Consider the following 20081-nt stretch of genomic DNA (forward strand, 5'->3'; position numbering starts at 1 on the left):
AACACCAACACACACACACACACACACACACCTGACTACCTGACCACGGTCCTCTTTGCGCAGATGCCAGGCCTCCGACTACCAGACCGCAGTTCCAGATGCGCAGACCCTGGGCCTCTGACTGCTAGACAATGCTGCTAGCAAGGTTTTCATTGTACCGGTACCTCACCGTACTTGCATCAATGATTCCAGACTCAATTTGACTTGGACTCCAAACACCCGCTTGGAGACAGGATAAAACTGTAACCAGTCAGCACAAGGAGACCAGATGCCAGCCTAGCCCCAGCTCCACACTCGTATTAGTAACAGCTGGGCACCCATTTCTCTGGAAAGAAATGGAGTTCGCGCTACAAAATCCAAACTCAATGTCCTAGCTCCAGTGGACAACCTTCTGATGCAACTAACCTCTGGTGGCAGAACCGATTCTGGCCCGAACTCTACTTTAGTATCAAAACAGTTCATAACTATAGTTAAAGTCCAACACACAAAAACAAATCCCAATAAATAAGAAGAAAAACTGATTTGGTTCATGGTTTGGTGTTTAAATTAAGACTATTACATCAAAAACTTGCAGTGTGGTAGCACCTCCCACAAGTACAGAAACTCACAATGGCCTTCACGATCAATGAAGGAAAGTGACTGGGACGAGGGAAGGAGAAAAGCAAAAAATTAATCGTCCAGCCTATTCATTTGGATTGGACTTTGTCCAGGAATAAATCATGGCTAGGATACTAAAGAGAATAACAGAACATAGAACACAGAACACTCCAGCACAGTACAGACCCTTTGGACCACAAAATTGTGCTGACCCTTTAACCTACTCTAAAATCATTCTAAATCTTCCCTCCTACATAGTCCTCCCTATCTAAGAGTGTCTTAAATGTCCCTAATGCACCTGCCACTATCACCACCCCGGCAGTGCATTCCACTCTCTGTGTAAAAAAATTACCTCTGACATCTACTCCCCCACCATACTTTCCTCCAATCCCCTTAAGATCATGCTCCCCTCGTATCAGTCATTTCCACCCTGGGAAAAAGTCTCTGCCTGCCCACTACATCACCTTGTACACTTCTATCAAGTCACCTCTCATCCTCCTTCACTCCAAAGAGAAAAGCCCAAGCTCACTTAATCTACCAATGGTTCAACTTAATATCAGAGAATGTATACAGTATACAACCTAGAATTCTTACTCTTCGCAGACACCCATGAAACAGAAGAAAAACCACAGAGAACGAATGAGAGAAAACACCAGATCACCCTCCCCCTCCCACGCACAGGCAGCAGTAAAAAGCATCAACCCCCACCTCACCTGCACCAACAAAAAGCATCAACCCCCACCACCCACCATGGCATAATCTATCCTCATAAGACACGCTCTCTAATCCAGGCAGTATCCTGGTAAATCTCCTCTGTACCCTCCCAAAGCTTTCACATCTTCCCTATAATAAGGCGACCAGAACTGAACACGATACTCCAATCCACAACTAAGGCGTGCTGTCCTTTGTGTTCATCTGTAAGTGTAGTTGGAGTCTCTACTCATCCACAAGACAGCAGCTCTGGCAGGGCTACACTGCGAGCACCAGCCTGGATTCTAAACAGAGCCTACTGACTTCACGATATCCAAACTGATCCCAATCACATGCCGAAGAATGTGCTCAAGAAGCAGGTACTCACTTTATGTTGTTGAATGAGGATTTCTCGTGCAGCATTGAAGATTAAAGTGTGCAAGTTGCTGGAGTAAAAAGCCAGGGTATAGTCGTAGTCGAAGCCATAAACCTCAATGTCCGAGAGGCAGACTTCATTGTTGGCAAATATCCCATCCGGATTAAGGTAAATGGATCTTCCTGGGAAGCTCAGATCTGGGAAAGCGAGGGTAAAGGTCAGTTACCAGACCCAGGTTCTCAGTAAATATTTAACCTTTACAAATAATCCCACTTCAAAGTTCAGAGTAAATTTATTATCAAAGTACCTACGTGTCACCATATACTACTCAGATTCTTTTTCTTGCACGCATTCACAGTTGACACAAAGAAACACAATAGAATCAATGAAAAGTCTACAGAATCAGACAAACAGCTAATGTGCAAAAGAAGATAGATAGAGAGTATTGAGAACACAAGTTGGAGAGGCCTTGAAAGCAAGTCCATGGGTTGTGGAATCAGTTCAGAGTTGAGGTGAGTTATCCACACTGGTTCAGGAGCCTGATGGTCGTAGGGCAACAACTACCCCTGAACCACCCTCTCTCACTCGCACCACCCTCTGAGTGAAGAAACTCCCCCTCAGGTTCCCCTTGAGAATTTCCCCTTTCACATTAAACCTATTGTATGACTTCTCGTTCTAGAATCACACAACCTCAGGGGCGAAAAACTGCATGCATTTACCCTATCTATACCCCTCATAATTGTGTACACCTCAGTAAGATCACTCTCCTATGCTCCAGGGAAGCATCTATGGAGGGGATTAAACTCTATGAGAGTTTCACTTTACAGAGACAGGTGCTCCCAATGCAGTCTCCTCTACATTATGGAGACCTGACATAAATTGAGGGACCACTTTGTGGAGCACCTTTGCTCTGTCTGCCACAAATGCCGGGATCTCCCACTAACCACCCATTCCAATTTGTCCACCCTTTCCCATTCTGACATGTAGCTCCATGGCCTCCTCTAATGTCATGATGAGGCCACTCTCAGATTGGAGGAGCAACACCTCATGTTCCATCTGGGTAGCCTCCAACCTGATGGCATGAAAATTGATTTCTCTAACTTCCATTTATTTCTGCCTCCTCACCCTACTCTCTTCTTCCATTCACCATTCTGGCTCCCCTCAAGCCCCTTCTCCTCGCCTGCCCATCACCTCCCTCTGGTGTCCCTCCTCCTTCCCTTTCTCCCATTATGCTCTCCTATCAGATTCCTTCTTCTTCAGCTCTTTGCCTCTTCCACTTATCACCTCCCAGCTTCTTACTTCATTTCTTCTCCCTGTACCATTCCCCTTGCCATTACCTGCCAAGTTGTACTCCTTTCCTTCTGCCCCCTTCCCCTTCTTATCTGGATTTTTCCTCCTTCCTTCTCAGTCCTAATGAAAGGTCTTGGTCCAAAACGTTGACTGACTATTCCTCTCCATAGATGCTGCCTGACTTGCTGAGTTCCTCCAGCATTTTGTGTGTGGTGCTCTAGATTTTCAGCACCTGCAGAGGCTCCTGTGTTAGCAATAAATATGGGTCTAGCCAACAACATCCACGTCCTCTCACCCAATTGATGGGGGAGAAATGCAGAGAGGAAGGAAACTTACGTGCACCACAAACACAAGTGAAACAGCTGAACAGTGTACTTCTGTACGTAGAATTACCTGTGTTGAAAATATATTTATATAAACTAAACTCCATCCTGTTTCTTTATATCACATGTATTGTTGGGTTCATACACCTGCATGTGGCCCAGCAACAACACGCAACACAATACAAATACTGTCCTTCCAAAATCACAAGCACTCCAATTGCAATTCTATTTCATAAAAAAGACCTCAGCCGGTCGGCAGAAGTAGGGTAGCAGTTAGCACAACACTTTACACCACCAGCTGTAGAATTGGGGTTCAGTTTCTGCCACTGTCTGCGAGGAGCTTGTACGTTCTCCCAGTGACCGCGTGGGTTTCCTTGGGTTTCTCTCCCATTCAAGCAAAAAGCGGTTAGGGTAAGTAAATTGCCGTGTGTGCTATATTGGCGCTGGAAATGTGATGACACTTGCGTGCCCCCGAACAATACAGTCAATTTGATTTGACGCAAATATCGCATCTCACTGTATGTTTTGATGTACACGTGACAAACGAAGCAAATCTTTAGTTGCATTTTAACCCACGCTTTTTTTGCCCACTGTTAATCCGTCGATCCCAGTTTAAAAATAGAACCACATTCTTCCTTAGTAGCACAGTGTAGAGCGGAGGCACAAAACCTTAAAAGAGACATATTACCTAATGAGAAACCTGATCTGAGATCAGTCACTCCAAGGATCAAATACCTTGTGCTTCAGTCGACATCCTCTCTATAAATGGAAAGTCATCTGTCACGAGCCTCTGGGTAGAGGACCGACTCTACTGCACTAGAACTTTATAGATGATGATGGTTCTCCACAAATATTTAATCTCAGTCACTCTAAAACTATCAGAGCACACTGAGAAAGCTCTAGACTAGCTAGAAAAATGCACCCCAGAATAAGTTGGATTTTTCCTGGAATCACAGGTAGCTTAAGAAAGTTAGCAGAGTTGTGGTAAACTTGGCCATGAACTTTGGATCATTGCTGGTAAGCACCTAGTATTACTGCTTTACATTTTTCTGTCCAGTGAATGAAATTGTTTGAAACCCAACATCATCATCATTATGTCCCGTGTCATATGACACGGGCGATCACGGTCCCATGACCATGATTGTTTCTGGCAAATGTCTGTACAGAACTGGTTTGCCATCAACTTCTTCTGGGCAGTGTCTTTACAGACAAGTGACCAACACCCATCTCTTTTCCTACTTCTTCCCATTGCAGATAGAGTCCCCCTCCCTAATCTGTACCCATAGATCAGAATCATGCTTCTTGCTACCAAGCACTGGGAATCTGGCATCCTGTAACTTTCATGCTGAACTTCCTATCCATTAGGACACATCAGAGAACACAAGTCGTTTGGCGGGGGGGGGCGGGGGGGCGACACAGGGAGAGGGGAAGGCAGGACAAATTACTGGGAAATGCATGCTGAAATAGGATTGCACTGAGCTAGCACAGACTCAATAGGCCGAATAGCCCCCATCTGCATGACAAGGAAATAAGATAAAATACTGTAAAATTAATCATGATAAAACTGTCATTGTTCAAACTCCTCTACATTCAGTAATTGTTCTGTGTAGCAGAAAAAGTACCCTGCATTCCAGTTCTGAAATTCCGTTGCGTTGACTACAATGGAACCGTATTTCTGCTGCAGAGTGGAATGTGTAATTGCTACTGTGCAATATACTTAGAACTACAGGACAGGGATGAACTTTAATGATAGGCAAGAAAGTCAAGGCAGAGTTACATCTTCATAAGCATCTGAGGACGATAATCGCTACAAGACAACCATCCACAAAACAAAGTTTGCTTTCCACACAACATTCTCAGTACAATTAAACTCCGATAGTCCACTGCCTGTCTTTGGAATTCCCAATGGTTTAGTATCTGGATCGTCGGCTTCCATTTCCTGAACTTCCTTTAATCTAACTGAAGCCCTGTTCACATTCTCCTTTTGAACTCACCTGATTCACTGTAAGATTTACTGTACTAGTGTAATGTCTTCACAAGCAAGTGAATTAAAAGTGTGCTGAAGTAATATCCAAAAATCTGGAAGATCCACAGATGACAAAAGGTGCCAGATTATTGGGATTTGTTGGGATTGGAATGACCTTCCTAAAACGCACAGGGAGCATGCTAACCAGATGCATCGCAACTTGGTATGCTCTGTCCAACGCCTTGATGAAATTGCAGAGCTGCAAACCTGCTCCAGTCCATTACACAAACCAGCCTCCCCTCCACTAAGTTTGTCGAAATGTCCCACTGCCTCAGGAAAAGCAGCCAGCATAATCAAGGACCCCTCTCACCCGAGTCATTTTCTCTTCGCCCCGTCCCATCAGGCAGACAATTTAAAAGCTGAGGACCACTGCTACAAGTTATCAGACTCTAGAACATACCTCAAATAATCAAGATGAACACCTGATCTCTCGATCTACTTCGCCATGGCCTTTGATCTTCATTTGTCTGCCTGCACTACACTTTCCTGGGCCAGCAGGGTAGAATAGTGACCAGTGTCACACATTAAAGCGTCAGTGATTGGGGTTCAATTCCCACCACTGTCTGTAAGGAGTTTATATGTTCTCCCTGTGATTGTGTGGGTTCCTCCAAAGACGTACGGTTAGGTTAGTAATTTGTGGGCATGCTACGTTGGTGCCTGAAGTATGGTGACACTTGCAGGCTGCCCAGCACATCCTCAGACTGTGTCAGTCACAAACTTAAACAACACATTTCACTGTATGTTTTAACGAACATGTGATAAATAACACTAACTGTTTCTTTACTCTCTCTATAACTCTAACAATATATTCTGCACTGTTTTTTTTTCCTTTTACACTACCTGTGACAATAATAAACCAATTTCCAAAAAACACCTCCAACCTTGTTGTGGTTTGGAGGCTCGCGTGCCTCATTGACCCAGAGAGCTGTATTGGCTGGAGTCAGGGCTTTATGCTTTGGCTCCAATTCTCCAGGTTCAGGGCTTCAGGTCAAAGCTAACAACCCTAACCGGTAAAACAAAATGGTTACGGACACAGCAATGAAGAATCCTTCTACATCTGAGTGCGACAGTATTCTTGAGTCTCCACCCAGGACTTGCAGGACTGAAATAGTGAAGATTAAGAGGAAGCTACAGACATAATAACGGAAGCCCTGAACACTGCCAGAGATGGGAGGACCTTCATTGTTGTCCTAAACACCAGCAGTGTAACAGGCAGTATGTACCAAAAAAGAAAAATACTACTGTACAGAACTCAATATTGATGAGGTGGGATGTGTTTTCTAATTAGCTTTTCTTTCCAATTTCTTTTTGAAATTAAAACAAAACCTTGAAGCATCAACTATTTTCTGTGGAAAGGAGACTACCACAGAAATTGTATAAGACATTGGTGCAGCCTAATTTGGAGTATTGTGAGCAATTCTGGTCACCTGTCTACAGGAAAGATAGCAATATGTTTGAAAGAGCAGAGAGAAAATTCACAAGGATGTTGCCGAGACGCGAGGACCTGAGTTTTAGGGAATGGTTGAATAGGTTAGCACTTTATCCCCTGGAGTGTAGGAGAATGAGAGGAGATTTGATAGGGGTATACAAATATATGAGGGGTATAGATCGAGTAAATGCAAACAGGCATTTTCTACTGAGGTTGGGTAAGACTACAACTAGAAGTCATAGGTTAAAGGTGAAAGGTGAAATATTTAAGGGAAACTTCTTCACTCAGAGTGGTGAGAGTGTGGAATGAGCTGTCAAGGGAAGTGGTGGATGTGGGTTCGATTTCAACATTTAAGAGAAGTTTGGACAAGTACTTTATAAGGAGAGGTATGGAGGACTATGATCCAGGTGCAGTTCAATAGGACTAGGTAGAATAATAGCTCAGCATGGGCTAGATGGGCTGAAGGGACTGCTTCTGTGCTTTGACACTATAATAATTCAGCTTCCATGGGGCCCGGTGATAATTGAAAAGACCAATGTGGGAACAACATACTTTCCACAGATGGGGTGGAAGTATCTGACCAGTGGATAACCTGTGAGGTGATGCACTCCTACCATTTATCCTGGATTTCAGCGTGCTCCCAATGCACTGACTCAAGGTTCACATAGAAGGTGACAAGACGGACCAAGATACCTTTAGTCCAGTCCAGGATTTAATGCCCGCACATCAGTGACCACCAGCGTAGGACCAACATGCACACATACAATAGGTTCTCTCTCACACACACGTACATACATATCATACACTAATATATTAAAAAGGCTAAGGGATGGCCTTATAGAGCCATATCAAATAATGGAGGGCAGAGATAAGGTAAATGGTCACATTCATTCTCCCAGAATAGGGGTATCTGGTACATAGAACTGTACAGGCCCTTCGGCCTCTCATGTTGTGTCAATGCTTTAACCTACCACGATCAATCTAACCCTTCCCTCCCATGTAACTCTCCATTTTTCTACCATTCATCTGCCCAAGAGTCCCTTAGAAGTCCCTAGTGTGTCCGCCTCTACCACCACCCCTGGTAGCAGGTTCCATGTATCCACCATTCTCTTCCAATGAAATGAACTATCATGGGCAGGCTCCCTCTGAATAGGGTGTTTGCTTATCAGGGTCTCATCTACAGGAAGTTAGGTTTGCTGAACAGTTTGTAGGAGTTTTGGAGAGGAATTGCGTGAGGGAGAGGATTTGAATGAGGGAGAGGGGGTGGGGGTAAAGGCACTAGGATTTGGGACTCTCCTCCCAACAATTTGAATTTATATCCCCACATATTAGACATTTCCGCCCTGGGAAAAAGTCTCTGGCTGTCCACTTGATCTACGCCTCTTATCATTTTGTACATCTCTATCAAGTTACCTCCCATCCTCCGTCTCTCCAAAAAGAATAGCCCTAGTTCGCTCAGTCTAAAGGGAATAGGTTTAAAATGAGAGGGGAAAGATGTAGAAAGGACCCAAGAAGCAGCTTGTTTTCCCACAGAAGATGGTGGGAATATGGAACCAGTCCACAATTGCATTGTTTAAATGACATGCAGACAGATGCACGAATGGGGAAGGGTGGGGGAGTGTGACATTTGCATGGATGGGGAAGGGTGGGGGGAGGGGGTATATGGAACCAGTCCACAATTGCATTGTTTAAACGACAAGGATGGAGAAGGGTGGGGGGGGGGTGTGACAGGTGCACAGATGGGGAGGAGTTGGGGGTGTGACAGGTGCATGGATGGGGAAGGGTGGGGGGGTATGACAGGTGCACGGATGGGGAAGGGTTTGGGGGGGTGACAGGTGCACGGATGGGGAAGGGTGGGGGGATATGACAGGTGCACAGATGGGGAAGGGTTTGGGGGGTGACAGGTGCACGGATAGGGAAGGATTTGGGGGTGTGACAGGTGCACGGATAGGGAAGGATTTGGGGGTGTGACAGGTGCAAGGATGGGGAAGGGTGGGGGAGTGTGACAGGTGCACGGATGGGGAAGGGTGGGGGGATATGACAGGTGCACGAATGAGGAAGGGTCGGGGGTATGACAGGTGCACAGATGGGGAAGGGTTGGAGGTGACAGGTGCACAGATGGGGAAGGGTTTGGGGGTGTGACAGGTGCACCGATAGGAAAGGATTTGGGGGTGTGACAGGTGCACGGATAGGGAAGGATTTGGGGGTGTGACAGGTGCACGGATAGGGAAGAATTTGGGGGTGTGACAGGCGCACTGATGGGGAAGGGTTGGGGGTGACAGGTGCATGGATGAGGAAGGGTGGGGGCGGTATGAGCGAACTGTGGGGAAACGGGACTAGTGCAGGTGGAAAACTCAGTCAACACGGCTGTATAGCTCTCATGACTCTCTAAACACCCACACAAGCAAGTGAGCTCAAACACAGAAATCCTTCGTCGCCTCTCATTCCCGCTCCCCGTTCTCTACAGAAGCTTAAATGAACCGTTCCTCGGCGGGGGCAGAGAGCGGGTGGGTGCAGCGACCGAGCCGGGGACCGGATACCTCCAGGTCCCGACCCTAGCACACCAGCTCCAGTGTCTGCATTCACCCAAGGCTGGAAGGCGCTGAGTAGCCAGTCCGGCACTTGGCAGTTCACCTCTGAAATACGACTTCAGTGGGACTGAACCTCTCCGAACGCGCGGTCAGGGCTGCCGAGCAGCGATAGATTTCCGGAGCTAGGAGCAAAGCATGCAGATTCCAGTGAAATGAACTGTCAGGGGAAGGCTCGCCTCTGAATAGGGCGCTTTCTTGTCAGGGACTCGATTTACAGGAAACTAGACTGCTGAACAGATCGTGGGTGTTTTGACCAGGATTTGGGACTTAGGAGTACAGGCAGCCACGACGGGCCGAACGGTCCCTCTACCTGTAGTGGGGATTGGGGGGTGTCCGATAGCAAGTCATTGAGCACCCTGCCTCTCCCTTCCTCACCTTTCTTAGTCTCGTTGTACAAGGACCACAGGTAACTCCGGTCGTGAGCCGCGCTGTCCGTGTACGGAGCACACGGTTGCGCCGGGACTGCGGCGCTGCGGCGGCCGGCCAGGCTCCGGGGACACGCCACACCGCATGCCGCACGGGAGCCGCCGAGCCGACCGTGCGTCAAACTGCAGCCCAACTGCGGAGGAGTGACAGTCCGGGGTAGGTACACCTCCTGGAAGCATCTGGTCGCCGTCCTGACAGCCAGGGTCCGAGAGGTCATCTTCCGAGCGCCGGTTTTTGTCTGAGGGAGGGGGCTGAGTTATGGCAGCGTCGTTCGCCTGTCTTGACGCTGCCCTTGCGGGAGCTGCAGAAACAAACTCCCACTCACTGCCCCAACCCGCCTGTCGTCACTTCCCTGTAACAGAGCCTCAGCCAGTCCCACACCAGAGAATGGGAGGGTTTCATCGCATCGAAGCACGCCGCCGAACTGGTGTACAGATCTTAATCTGCTTGTCAAGAACCGCGCCAGAGAAAGGGCATACAGAATACAGCACTGAGAACGACGTCTGTGCTGAAACAAACAAAATCTCGTCTGCCTGTACACAGTGGATATCTCTCCATTCACGTCTGGCAGTCTCTTAAATTACCACTGTGGTACCTACTTCCAACACTCTTCCCGCCAATCCGTTTCAGGCACCCAACACTCTGAGGGGGGAAAACAACTTGCCTCTCCTTTAAACTTTCACCCTCTTCCTTTATATATATGTCCTCTAGAATGTCATTTAGACATTTCTATCGTGGGATAAAGACTCTACCTATCCTAACTACGTCTCTCATAATCTTATAAACTTCCGTCAGGTCTCTCAGCCTCCAAGACTCCAGAAAACAAACAAAACCAGTTTGTCTCCGGTAACCAGGGCATCAAATGTTTTGGTGAGAAGGCGGGGGAGTGGGACTAAATGGGAGAATGGATCAGCTCATGATAAAATGGCGCAGCAGACTCGATGGGCCGAATAACCGACTTCTGCTCCTTTGTCTTATGGTCTCAATGAGTCCTGAAGAAGGGTCTTGGCCTGAAAGGATGACTATCTACTCATTTCCGTAGATGTTGCCTGACCTGCTGAGTTCCTCCAGTGTTTCCTGTGTGTTGCTTTAGACTTGTTTAATCTCCCTTTGTGGCTCATACCCTCAGATCCAGTTAGCATCCTGGCAGGTAAAGTCAAATCTATTCCCCTCAATGTCAAAGCTGTCAACACACGCCCAGAAAGATTGGAGGTAAGATGGCTGGTAGGAGGAAGGTAAGGTGTGGCGAGGTGGGAGGGAGGTAAGGTATGGCGAGGTAGGAGGGAGGTAAGGTATGGCGAGGTAGGAGGAAGGTAAGGTGTGGCGAGGTAGGAGAGAGGTAAGGTGTGGCGAGGTAGGAGGAAGGTAAGGTGTGGCGAGGTAGGAGGGAGATAAGGTGTGGCGAGGTAGGAGGGAGATAAGGTGTGGCGAGGTAGAAGGGAGATAAGGTGTGGCGAGGTAGGAGGAAGGTAAGGTGTGGCGAGGTAGGAGGGAGATAAGGTGTGGCGAGGTAGAAGGGAGGTAAGATGTGGCGAGGTAGAAGGGAGATAAGGTATGGGGAGGTAGAAGGGAGGTAAGATATGGCGAGGTAGGAGGGAGGTAAGGTATGGGGAGGTAGGAGGGAGGTAAGGTATGGGGAGGTAGGAGGGAGGTAAGGTATGGCGAGGTAGGAGGGAGGTAAGGTATGGCGAGGTAGGAGGGAGATAAGGTATGGCGAGGTAGGAGGGAGATAAGGTATGGCGAGGTAGGAGGGAGGTAAAGTATGGTGAGGTAGGAGGGAGGTAAGGTATGGCGAGGTAGAAGGGAGGTAAGATGTGGCGAGGTAGAAGGGAGATAAGGTATGGGGAGGTAGAAGGGAGGTAAGATATGGCGAGGTAGGAGGGAGGTAAGGTATGGGGAGGTAGGAGGGAGATAAGGTATGGGGAGGTAGAAGGGAGGTAAGATATGGCGAGGTAGGAGGGAGGTAAGGTATGGCGAGGTAGGAGGGAGATAAGGTATGGCGAGGTAGGAGGGAGGTAAAGTATGGTGAGGTAGGAGGGAGGTAAGGTGTGGGGAGGTAGGAGGGAGATAAGGTATGGCGAGGTAGAAGGGAGGTAAGGTGTGGGGAGGTAGGAGGGAGATAAGGTATGGCGAGGTAGGAGGGAGGTAAAGTATGGTGAGGTAGGAGGGAGGTAAAGTATGGGGAGGTAGAAGGGAGGTAAGATATGGCGAGGTAGGAGGGAGGTAAGGTATGGGGAGGTAGGAGGGAGGTAAGGTGTGGCGAGGTAGGAGGGAGATAAGGTACGGGGAGGTAGAAGGGAGGTAAGATATGGCGAGGTAGGAGGGAGGTAAGGTATGGCGAGGTAGGAGGGAGATAAGGTATGGCGAGGTAGGAGGGAGGTAAAGTATGGTGAGGTAGGAGGGAGGTAAGGTGTGGCAAGGTAGGAGGAAGGTAAGGTGTGGCGAGGTAGGAGGGAGGTAAAGTATGGCGAGGTGGGAGGAAGGTAAGGTATGGCGAGGTAGGAGGGAGGTAAGGTATGGTGAGGTGGGAGGAAGGTAAGGTGTGGCGAGGTAGGAGGGAGGTAAAGTATGGCGAGGTGGGAGGAAGGTAAGGTATGGTGAGGTAGGAGGGAGGTAAGATGTGGCGAGGTAGGAGGGAGATAAGATATGGGGAGGTAGGAGGGAGGTAAGATGTGGCGAGGTAGGAGGGAGATAAGGTGTGGCGAGGTAGGAGGGAGGTAAAGTATGGCGAGGTGGGAGGAAGGTAAGGTATGGTGAGGTAGGAGGGAGGTAAGATGTGGCGAGGTAGGAGGGAGATAAGATATGGGGAGGTAGGAGGGAGGTAAGATGTGGCGAGGTAGGAGGGAGATAAGGTATGGGGAGGTAGGAGGGAGGTATGGTGTGGCAAGGTAGGAGGAAGGTAAGGTGTGGCGAGGTTTGCTGTGGAGTGGACTGTGGGATTGTGGTGCTGATGGATACAGCACCGTGTGGCAAACGAGCTATCATGGGCTGGTTCTCTCATGATGGACGGACATTGGTATCTACATTCCGGCCGCAAAGTCTGGAAAGGAAAGCATCTTTATAGTAATTCATTGCCACAGATGGCTGTGGAGCCTAAGTCATTGAGTATATCTAAGGCAGAGGGTGATTGGTTCTTGATTTGTCAGGGAGTCAAAGGCTATACGGGGAGAGGGCAGGAGAGTGGGATTGAGAGGGATAACTAATCAGCCATGTTGGAATGGCAGAGATGGGCCAACTGGCCTAATTCTGCTCCTATGTCTTATGGTTTAAACCGCTTCTGCACTGGTCACCACATCCTTCCTGGAAAGGCGCAATCAGAATTAGCAATTAGAATCAATTTATTATCACTGTTTACATTAAATTTGTTGTTTTGTGGCAACAGTACAGCAGAAGATGTATAAGTTACTATAAATTCCAATAGACGGATGGATAAAGGAAGTATGAAAAGGGAATAATGAGGCAGTGTTCATGAAATAGTGGCGGAGGGGAAGACGCTGTCTCCGAATTGCACACAAGTGCTCCCTAACCTAAGTTTTATATAGCTGCAACATCACTTTCTGACTCTTATACTAAATGACCCAACCAATGAAGGCAAAGCATACCCAATGCCACCTTTACCACCCTGTCTACTAGCATGGCCACGCTCCCTCCCCCTTTAGATTATTGCACCATAGAACCTTGAGCTATGGACTTGGACCCCAAATTCCTCTGTACATTGAGAAATTAAATTGCTACAAACATTTCTGCATTGCACGTGCATTTAAATTTTAAAGGGAGTTGAACAGGTATTTTGCATTGAGCAGCAATCTGCCAGAAGTGCCTGTGATGTTGCTTCAAGCAAGTTTTGCATTGTACCTGTACCTCACATTACATGCATGTGACGATAAAATTGACGACTTGATTTAGCGGATTGAGCAGTATCTGCGGGGGATGGGGAGGGGGAAGAGATTGTTGACATTTCAGATTGAAACCTTGCATCAGGACTGAACCTGATGAAACAGCTAAAATATTCTCACCAACCACCCCCCCACCCATCTCTCCTCTTATACTGGCCACCTCCCCAAGAGAAATTTATATAAATACATGGATGGGAGGGATATGGAGGACTATGGTCCAGGTGGAGATCAATGGGACTAGGCAGATTAATGGTTTGGCATGGACTAGATGGGCTGAAGGGCCTGTTTCTGTAATATACTACTCTATGACCTCCTTTTCACTACTCTCAGTCCTGGTACAGGGTTTCAACACAGAATGTAAATAGTTCCTTTCCCTCCACCCCACCATACCAGAGTCTGCTTGACTTATTAATTCCTCTAGCACAGGGGTTCCCAACTTTTTATTATGCCATGAGCCAATAACATTAGGCATCAAAACGGACCCCAGGTTGGGAACCTTTGCTCTAGCCAATTGCTTGTTGCTTCAGATTTCTACATCTGCAGCCTCTTTGGCGTCTGCTTTTCAGCGAGAAACTAGTCATTGAAAACCCTGGAAATACTCAGCAGGTCAGTCAGCATCTGTGGTAGGAGAAGTAGAAAAGATTTTTTTTCTTCCAGAGATGATAAGTGTTTCTTTTTATTTCATGTCTCCAATATGTGCATTTCTTTAAAAAAAATGTTTTTGATTTAGAAACATGCAAGCGGAAGTTTGGAAATAACCAAAGCTGGTATTACAGAAATACACTGGTGGTGAATGTTAATGCATGGGCTATAGCCAGCTGCACGAGGGGTGAGGAGCTCAGTGGTGGATGGCTCAATAGCGAGGGGAACAAACAGCAGCCTCTGTGTCTGTAGGCATGAATCCAGGATAGTGTATGGGCTCCCTGGTGCTCAGGACAAGTCTATCACAGACAGGTTGCAAGGCATTCTAAAGGGAGAATGTAAGTAGTTGGAAGTCAGAGTTCATATAGGCACCAGTGAAAGAATAAAGTGATGGCAGAGCCCTGCAATTTGAATTTTGAGAACTAAGCAGAAGATCAAAAAAAAACCTTAAAAGTTATAACCTCTTGATTACTTCCGGTGCCTTGTACTAGTGGAAATAGGAAGTTAAGTGAGTTGAACACTTGCCAATGAGATGGTGCAGAGGAGGATTGCTTTAGAGTTCTGGGTTACTGGTATTATTTCTGGGAAAGGTGAGACTTGTATAAACTGGAGTGGTTACATGGAACCAGAATAGATCCGGCATCCTCGCAGGGGTGGGGGCTGGAAGTTTGTTAAAGCTTTTCATGTTCAAGTTCATTATCACTCAACTGTACACATATATACAGCTAAACAAAACAATGTTCCTCTGGGACCAACGTGCAAAACACAGCAACATATATCACATACAGTGCATAAAATAATATTAACAGATAAAAAAATATTCTGTAGATATACAAGTTGACATTTAGAGATATGTGGGGAGGGTTTCAACTAATTTGACAGGGGAATGGAAACATAATGAAATAAAGAACAGATAAATACAGAAGGTATGGAGGCAATACACAGAGAACTGTAGAAACTGTAAGAGAACTGTAGAGAACAGAGAAACTAAAACTAATTAGGTAATATTAATGTGGGATTTCAACTTGCCTATTATTTAGACTGAACAGCTTAGAGATGAAAACAAAACCAGATTGAATCTATTTTAATATAGAGTCAATGTTTTGGGCCGAGACCCTTTGGCAGAGAGCTGATGAAGGGTCTCAGCCTGAAACATCAACTTGTTATTGCTTTCCATAGATGTTACCTGACTTCCTGACTTCCTCCAGCATTTTGTGTGTTACTCTGGATTTCCAACATTTGCAGGATCTCTTGTATTTATGAATCTATTTTTATTTTTTGTTAAAGCTTATTGATTCTAGTTGAACATAGAATATTACAGCACAGTACAGGCCCTTTTGCACATGATGTTGTGCTGGCCTTTTAACCTATTCCAAAATCAGTCTAACCCTTCCCTCCTACATAGCCCTTCAGTTTTCTATCATCCACATGTCTATCTAAGAGTTTCTTAAATGCCCCTAATGTATCTGCCTCTACCACCACCCCTGGCAGGGCGTTCCATGCACCCACCACTCTCTGACAGTACAGTTAGCATAACGCCATTACAATGCCAGTGACCCAGGTTCAATTCCTGCCTCTCTCTGTAAGCAATTTGTACGTTCTCCCCGTGACTGTGTGGGTTTCCTCCGAGTGCTCCGGTTTCTCCCGCATTCCAAAGACATATAGGCCAATAAATTAATTAGTTACATGAGTGTAATTGGGCAGTGACGGCTTGTTGGGTTGGAAGGGCCTGTTTCTGTGCTGTACCTCTAAATAAACTAAAATTTTAAAAGAAATACCCCCTCCCTATAGTTTCCACCAATCACTTTAAAATTATGCCTCCTTCTATTAATCATTTCTGCCCTAAGGAAAATGTCTCTAGCTAATGGAAAAGAAGGATTGAGTTTGGAAAGATTTGGTGTCCTGGAGAAAGGAACTTGCCTACGAACCCATAACTCCAAAGAGAAGGTTGTCTCAGAAGGAGTATGTACTGGACATTGAACTGCACTCTCACAGCAGTGAACTTTATTTACGGGGATCATTGATTTTAAAAATTCATTACAACATTCCATCTGAGCTTGGCTTCCACTGTGACATGATTTCTGATAAAGTAATGCCAATTCAGTGGGAGGTGCTCTGGCCAAATTGGATCATTGATTTTGCTTGCGTGATTGTTAGCTCTGGCAAGTTTCATTTCATTATCAAGTTTCCCTATGAATCCTGACAAGGCATTTCAGTATGAAATGTCAGCTGATTATTCCTCTCCATGGGTACTGCCTGACCTGCTGAGTTCCTCCAGCATTCTGTGATTTTCCCAATCTGTTCCACACGTTCTGAAAATTCAAATGGACATTTAGTAGGAGAGTTGATATTTATTGTGTTTTTTATGTTGCATCAGATCCAAAGCAACAATCATTTTGTTCTCTTCTCCTTTACATTTGTGTATTGATGAATGACAATAAACTATCTTCAATCTTGATTCTAAGGACGTGCGGAGGGCAGCCTGCAAGTATCACCACACGTTCCAGTGCTAACATAGCAGGCCCACCATGTTCGCAGGACACAAAAACAATAACAACAAAAAACAAAACAAACCCCTTATCTCCATCACATCCATCCACCCTCCCAAGCACAGACACAGACAGTCCTCTAGGCACAGGGCAGGCCATCCCCAGGCCTCCAGCCTTCAGCAGACTCGCAGACATTGGACCTTCAACTTGCCCAGTGAGCTCGGAGACTCAAGGCTTCGATCTTCTAACAGATATTGCTGGGGACCATGGATCTTCAACAGAATGCAACCACAGCCTACAGCCTCACACAGGAAACTGAAAGGTCAATAATGATGGGGGTTTCAATAGTTAGCGGGGATGGGCAACTGTAACTCCAGGATGGTTTTTTTTTTACTTTAGAGATACAAAACGGTAACAAGCCCTTCTGGCCCAATTACAACCATGTGACCAATTAGGCTACTGCCCCGAACATCTTTGGAATGTGGGAGGAAACTGGAGCATCTAGAGGAAACCCACATGGTCACAGGGAGAATGTACAAACTCCTTATGGACAGCGGGGGATTTGAACCCAGGTTGCTGGTGCTATAATAGTGTTACGCTGCTATGTGACCATGTCGCTCTCGTTGTTCCCTCACTGAGGCAAGATGAAGGATCATCACTCAATGGGTAGGGTGAGCAGTCAGAGGTCCTGGTTTACATTAGTACAGATGACACCAGTAGAAAATGAGGAGCTGAGAAAGAAGTTGAATATTTATTTATTTATCTATTTATTCATTTATGGGATGTGGGCGTCACCAGCTAAGCCAGCATTTGTCGCCCAAACCTAGTTGTCCTTGAGGAGGTGGTGATGAGCTGCCTTCTTGAACCGCTGCAGTCCCTGAGGTGTAGGTACACCCACAGTGCTGTTAGGAAGGGAATTCCATGATTTTGACTCAGCGACAATGAAGGAACGGCGATATGCTTTCAAGTCAGGGTGGTGAGTGACTGGGAAGGGCATTTCCAAGAGCTGGTGTTCCCAGGAATCTGTTGTTCTCAAAAACTCAAAGGGTGTAATGTCAGGATCAATACAGAAATAGAAGGATAGAGCGGTGCTCTCATTATGTTTGTATAGCTATCTCCTTTACAGCCCTAGGATGCAGGTCAGATTCAGAATCAGGTTTAATATCACCGGCATGTGTTGTGAAATTTGTTGTTTTGTGGCAGTGATACATAGTGGTACATAATAATAATTTTAAAATCTAAAAATTACAGCACAAAATATATACTGTGGGTTCTGGTTAATTGGGCCATTGGTTAATCAGGGTAGCCACTTATTGGGGACAACTCTTAAAGAACAAAAACAAATCAAGAAGATAGCTGGGATTCCCTTCACTTATTTGGGACATTATGCTGCTTAACTGTGGCAGGAGACGGTCAGTCACGTGGATTTGTGTTACTGTTAGAGACTACAACGTGTTTAGAGTGAACAGTTGTATCAGTTGCATGTGCTTGTGATATGTTATCCGTTTGGGCCAAAGGACACAGATTCAAAGAGCAGTGATTTTCAATAATTTTGTGTGTGTTTTTTTTACTTTTTTTGAGACCCTTGCCATGAAAAGATCTAAAAAATTACCCAACTGGACCAAATTAAAAGCCATCTGCCTAACACCAATCGTCGTCAACTGGCAGAGATAACTGGAGTGCCAAAATCTACAATTATACGCTTGATACATCAGCAAGATAAATTGCGAGAAGAATGGGCATTGCACGAGGAGAAGCACGGAACATCCCAAAAACGAAAACATGAAGATAAGGATCCAGATGTTGAAGAGTCCCTCAGTCAAGGAGTTTCCATTGTAACTGAACCAGATGTGCATCTCAGTGGACCAATGTCAGAAAGCAAGTCAGAGGAGCTAGCAAAGAAACAGGGTCATGAAGATTTTAAAGCAACAGTTGGTTGTCTTGATGGGAATGTAGGCACCACATTAAATTCAAGCAAGCTCATGGCGGGAAAGGTCGTGCTGATGCTGTAAGTGCAGGAACATGGAGGTCTACAAAAACCGCAACTTGCTTCAAACATTTTGTTCAGATGATATCTACAACTCTGATGAAACAGGCCTTTTTTTTACTGAGCCACACCGGACGGTTCCCTTAGCTACAAACACACACCACTATCAGGTTCACAGGAACCAATGGATTGCATAACTGTGCTGTGGTGTTCAAAAATGTCAGGAGCTGATAAAAAGCAATTGTTGTTTATTGGGAAAACCTCAATGCTTTACGGGGCTAAGAATGGATAGTTTACCAATCAAGTACATTTAATGAATTCCTCCGTTGGTAAATATTGGTAGTGTTCGTTTGTTCTGTATTTCATGTAAATACATAATTTGTTACTCAGTTAAACAGTAGTTTGCCTTTTTAACTATTTCCATGAAACTTCAAATAATTGGGGCAGGCAACCGCTTAATTGGGCCAGAATGTACTGGTCCCAATAATCCTAATTAACTGGAATCCACTGTATATATAAAAAGTAATTTAAATAAGTACAGCAAAAGAAAAGAAAAAATAGTGAGGTAGTGTACATGGGTTCATTGTCCATTCAGAAATCTGATGATGGAGGGCAAAAAGCTGTTCCAGAAACATTGAGTGTGTGTCTTCAGGCTCCTGTACCTCCTCTTTGATGGTAGTAATCATCAAAGATGATCAATGAGCCACTTATTGGGGACAACTCTTAAAGAACAAAGAGAGTATGTCTTGGGTGATGGGGGTCCATAAAGACAGATGCCGCCTTTTTGAGACGTCGCCTTTTGAAAATATTCTTGGTGCTGGGGAAGCAAGTGCTCATGATGGAGCTGGCTATGTTTACAACATTTTGCAGTTTTTTTCTGATCCTGTGGAGTGGCCCCTCCATATCTGACAGTCATGCAATCAGTTCGAATGCTCTCTATGGTACATCTGTAGAATTTTGCAAGAGTATTTGGTGACATACCAAGTCTCTCAAAGTCCGAATGAAATATAGCTGCAATCGTGCCTTCTTTGTAATTGTATTAATGTGTCTGGCATTGGATTAATCTTCAGAGATGCTGACACCCAAGAATTTGAAACTGCTCACCCTTTCCACTGCTGTTCCCTCAACGAGGACTGGTGTATGTTTCCTTAACTAACTTCCTGAAGTCCACAATCAATGTCTTGATCTTGCTGACACTGAGTGCAATGTTACTGCTGTGACACCACTCAACCAGCTGATATGTCTCACTCCCTCACACCACCTCATCACCATCTGAAATTCTGCCCACAATAGTTGAATCATTAGCAAATTCATAGCTC

The 20081-nt window shown here is 45.8% G+C and overlaps 1 protein-coding gene across 1 annotated transcript in view; it reads right to left on the minus strand.

The window, feature by feature from the left end:
* nt5dc3 (5'-nucleotidase domain containing 3) overlaps window positions 1-10073 on the minus strand; it is a 74840-nt gene extending 64767 nt beyond the window's left edge. The window contains exons 1-2 of the mRNA XM_063058394.1: window positions 9698-10073; window positions 1676-1860 (exon numbers count right to left, since the gene is read on the minus strand). Of these exons, the coding sequence (XP_062914464.1) occupies window positions 1676-1860; window positions 9698-9965 (453 nt within the window). The 5' untranslated portion in view covers window positions 9966-10073. The remainder of the gene's footprint in view (window positions 1-1675; window positions 1861-9697) is intronic.
* Window positions 10074-20081: the final 10008 nt, after the last annotated feature.

This window comes from Mobula hypostoma, chromosome 9 (genome assembly GCF_963921235.1).
Source record: "Mobula hypostoma chromosome 9, sMobHyp1.1, whole genome shotgun sequence".
Lineage (NCBI taxonomy): Eukaryota > Metazoa > Chordata > Chondrichthyes > Myliobatiformes > Myliobatidae > Mobula > Mobula hypostoma.